We start from the raw sequence: 3,590 nt of genomic DNA, 5'->3' as shown, positions 1-3,590 counted from the left end.
AATGAGAGGTCAAACGCAGAGAGCAGATAATCTAGAAAAACGTAATCCAAAGACAAAGTTTGTGAAAAAACAGTCCGGTGTCAAAATGCAACCGTGCCAACCAAAATCAAAGGGCAAATCCAAAGAGAGATAATAAACAGGCAGGGACAGAAATACCATTACACAATGAGTAAAGATAATACAAAACCGCTCAGTATGCTTACTAAGATTTGGCAATACTTCGCCAAAGTCCCAAGGAAGGATCAAGGTTTATTTCAGGGCCTTCCTTCATGAGCTTACTGCTGTGGTTATTTATCTTCCTGGAGTCCTCCAATTGGCCAAATAAGTTGGCAGGTGGGTAAAGTTCTCTTGGCATTCAACAAACTCTGACTCATCCATCACACTGACAGATAGAGGAGTATGATTTGACGCTCCATAAAATACGTTTCCACTACTCCAGCATGCAGTGTCAGTGTGCTTTACACCACTCCATCCAACTCTTGGCATTGTGCTTGGTGCTCATTTTTAACTCCAAGCATTCCTCTGCATAACGGTAGCTTGTGTTGCAATGAACATAAAAAATTAATCACACCTGAACGTATTTTATTTGGAATATGGCAAAAAAAATGGTAGTGTAAAAAAGTGCAGTTTTTGGCACCTTTTTTATTGAATATTTAAACACTACAAAATGCAGTATCATACATTGTGGTATGTTACAGCATTGGTAAAATCATGCCTTGATATGACTAAGGTGTCCAGTTATTTAAAAAATGAAGTGCAGTTAAAAAAAATGGTTCATAAACTCTTTAAATGTTTGCTTCATGTTAACTACATATTTATATGTTAATTAATTAATTAATTAATTGATGACCAATGGGCACATAGTACATGAACAAGGAGTGTCAGTGCGCTGACAAGATAAAAAGGTTATGTTAAAACTTTTACTGATTCTAAGGTCCAAAGTATGTTACAGGGCTGCTAACATTTCTTGCACTGCTAATATCAATTTACCATAATAACATGTTTATGTTTTTCAGTCATGTTAAATATTTTTTTGAACTTAAAATATAATGAATGTAATAGGATAGCATATTTATATATAATTTTATGTTTTATAGAGTTTCAGCTATGACTTCTGTTTATAACACATCGTATAATGGCATGTTCATTTTGGCTGGAGTAATAGATTTGGAACCAAAATATGTTTTTCTTTTTTTAACTTTGTCTGTTTATATCTTAATCATTTTTTTAAATCTCTCATTGATTATGGTGATTATTTTAGAAAAATCTTTGCATGAACCTATGTATCTCTTTCTGTGCAATCTGTGTTTAAATGAACTGTATGGAACATCAGGGTTTTATCCTAAATTTATTTATGACTTGTTTTCATCATCATATATGATTTCATATAGTGGGTGTATGATTCAGGCAGTTATTATTTACACATCTTTTATGTGTGAGTTTACAACTTTAGTTATAATGGCTTATGATAGATATGTTGCAATATGTAAGCCATTAGAATATAACAGCGCTGTCAGTACCAAAACAGTGACTAAAGCTATTTTATACACATGGTCTTTCCCTTTTATTGTAGGTTTACCTAATGTTATACTTGCAAGCCAACTGCCATTATGTGGAGTACATATTGATAGACTTTATTGTGATAACTGGTCTTTTGCAAAACTGTCTTGTATTCCTTCTAATAATATCAATGTATATGGCTTTACATTGCTTGGCATCTTCATGGCACATGCTTTGGTTATCATGTTTTCATATGAAAGGTTACTTGCTGCTTGTAAAAATTCTGCAGAAAACAAAAAGAAGTTCATAGGCACTTGTGGGCCACATTTGTTGTCATTGTTAAACTTCACTATAGCTGGACTTTTTGATTTATTGTTCAGTCGCTATGGATCCAAAGACTTCCCTGGTCATCTACGGAATGCTTTTCAAGTGGAGATTCTTGTCATCCCACCTCTCCTTAATCCACTTATATATGGTCTTAGGCTTTCAGAGATACGCAAGAGACTTTTTCAAAACTACAGAAAATGTATGGTTCAGAATTAACCTTTTTATATTATAGGGTCCGGGTACTCCGGTTTCCTCCCACGGTCCAAAGACATGCGGGTTAGGTTGATTGATCACTCTAAATTGCCCGTAGGTGTGCGTGCGTGCGTGTGTGTTGGCCATGCGGTGGACTGGCGACCTGCCCATGGTGTACCCTGCCTTCGCTTGGAATTGCTGGGATTGGCTCCAGCCCCCCCGTGACCCCGACTAGCGGGATTAAGCGGTTCGGATAATGAATGAATGAATGAATGAATGAATGAAGGATATTATAGGGGATGTTGAAGGTGGTCTTTTATTTTGTAATATTTTATTGTATTAAATATAACATATATGTATTCTAATGTATATATTTATATAACCTAAGCCTATTTCATTGTAGTTTAAAATTAATACATTTTCTTACTATAAACCAAAATATATAGAAAATAAAGAAGGATACTGTGCAGAATATGTAAGAGAGGACTGGATTGAAGAGTTCTGTGTATTTTGCAAATGTATAAACACAAAAACAAGAAATAGCCACAAAGTCAGGCTTCAATAGTTAGTTTGTTTTTCAGCAATAGAGCTGGGCATGTGCAGAAAGCATCTCTCTATGGTTCCATCTTACGTACTGAAAAGAAAATCTACATAGAAGTAGGCTACTGCACACCAGATACAGGCACACCAAATTGTAATCACCATTCGATTCAACAGACAATGCTCAAGCTTAACCAGCTGCACAATATCCCCACAGCCTGATTCAGACCATGGACCCATGCAAAGCAAAGCATGTTGCATTGTTGACCACAACTAATATAAAGCAGTACTGTACTCTCTTTGGTTGAAATTAGGAATTAGACATTCGACAACCTGTTGTTTTTTTTGCCCTGCTATGGGATTATTATGAGTTGTATGGAAATGCTGTCCCCTGTGGAAACCAGCTATTAGATCGTTAAACAACTATACAATTTGTTGGTAATAAAAGAAAAAATGTGGGTGTAATATGACAATGATATGATATATGATATTATCATATGATCGGGCAAATTGTTGACCCAGTACATCCTCTTATGACCTTCATCTTGTGTGTGTTTTTTGTACTGTTGTTACTGTTAATATTTGTACAGTTATTTGTTCCGTGTTTATAAAGTGCATCAGGGTAGGATTGGCTGCTGTTTGTGTTGTGTTTTGTGACTGTTATGACTAGGCAGGGAGGTAGGGAAGTCTGAAGTCTGTCTGGTGTACTCACTATTAATGTCTCATTTCAAATATTTCACTCTTACAATACATATCTATCCATTTTACACTAGTTTCTGTGCAGCTTATGGGTTCTTTCTCATTATTATAACACTACACCTGATTATCATACCACACTATCACTGTTACTGACTCAACCTAGACTTTGCCATAACCCTTCATGGGAATACTACGTATAACAGCAGTTGCCTCTTTTACTAGGACCATAAACTACGACCCTGTCACGCTGCAAAAATTGTTCATGTTTGAGGGACCTGACAAAGTGCTCAATACTCTGTATTCAGTACAACAGCTTCTGTGGGATGTGCTAG

At 35.8% G+C, this 3,590-nt stretch overlaps 1 protein-coding gene across 1 annotated transcript; it reads left to right on the top strand.

The window, feature by feature from the left end:
* Window positions 1–1,107: 1,107 nt before the first annotated feature.
* On the top strand, window positions 1,108–2,043 carry LOC143481527 (olfactory receptor 52H1-like). Its single transcript, XM_076979563.1, has one exon. It carries the CDS (start codon window positions 1,108–1,110, stop codon window positions 2,041–2,043), a length of 936 nt encoding a protein of 311 aa, XP_076835678.1.
* Window positions 2,044–3,590: the final 1,547 nt, after the last annotated feature.

The sequence above is a fragment of the Brachyhypopomus gauderio genome, chromosome 18 (assembly GCF_052324685.1).
Source record: "Brachyhypopomus gauderio isolate BG-103 chromosome 18, BGAUD_0.2, whole genome shotgun sequence".
Classification (NCBI taxonomy): domain Eukaryota; kingdom Metazoa; phylum Chordata; class Actinopteri; order Gymnotiformes; family Hypopomidae; genus Brachyhypopomus; species Brachyhypopomus gauderio.
The sequence above is the reverse complement of the archived record's forward strand: the minus strand, read 5'-3'. Positions and strand labels throughout refer to the sequence as shown.

Coding starts and splice junctions, on each gene's coding strand:
- LOC143481527 (XM_076979563.1), top strand. CDS start 1,108: ATGACTTCTGTTTATAACACATCGTATAATGGCATGTTCATTTTGGCT.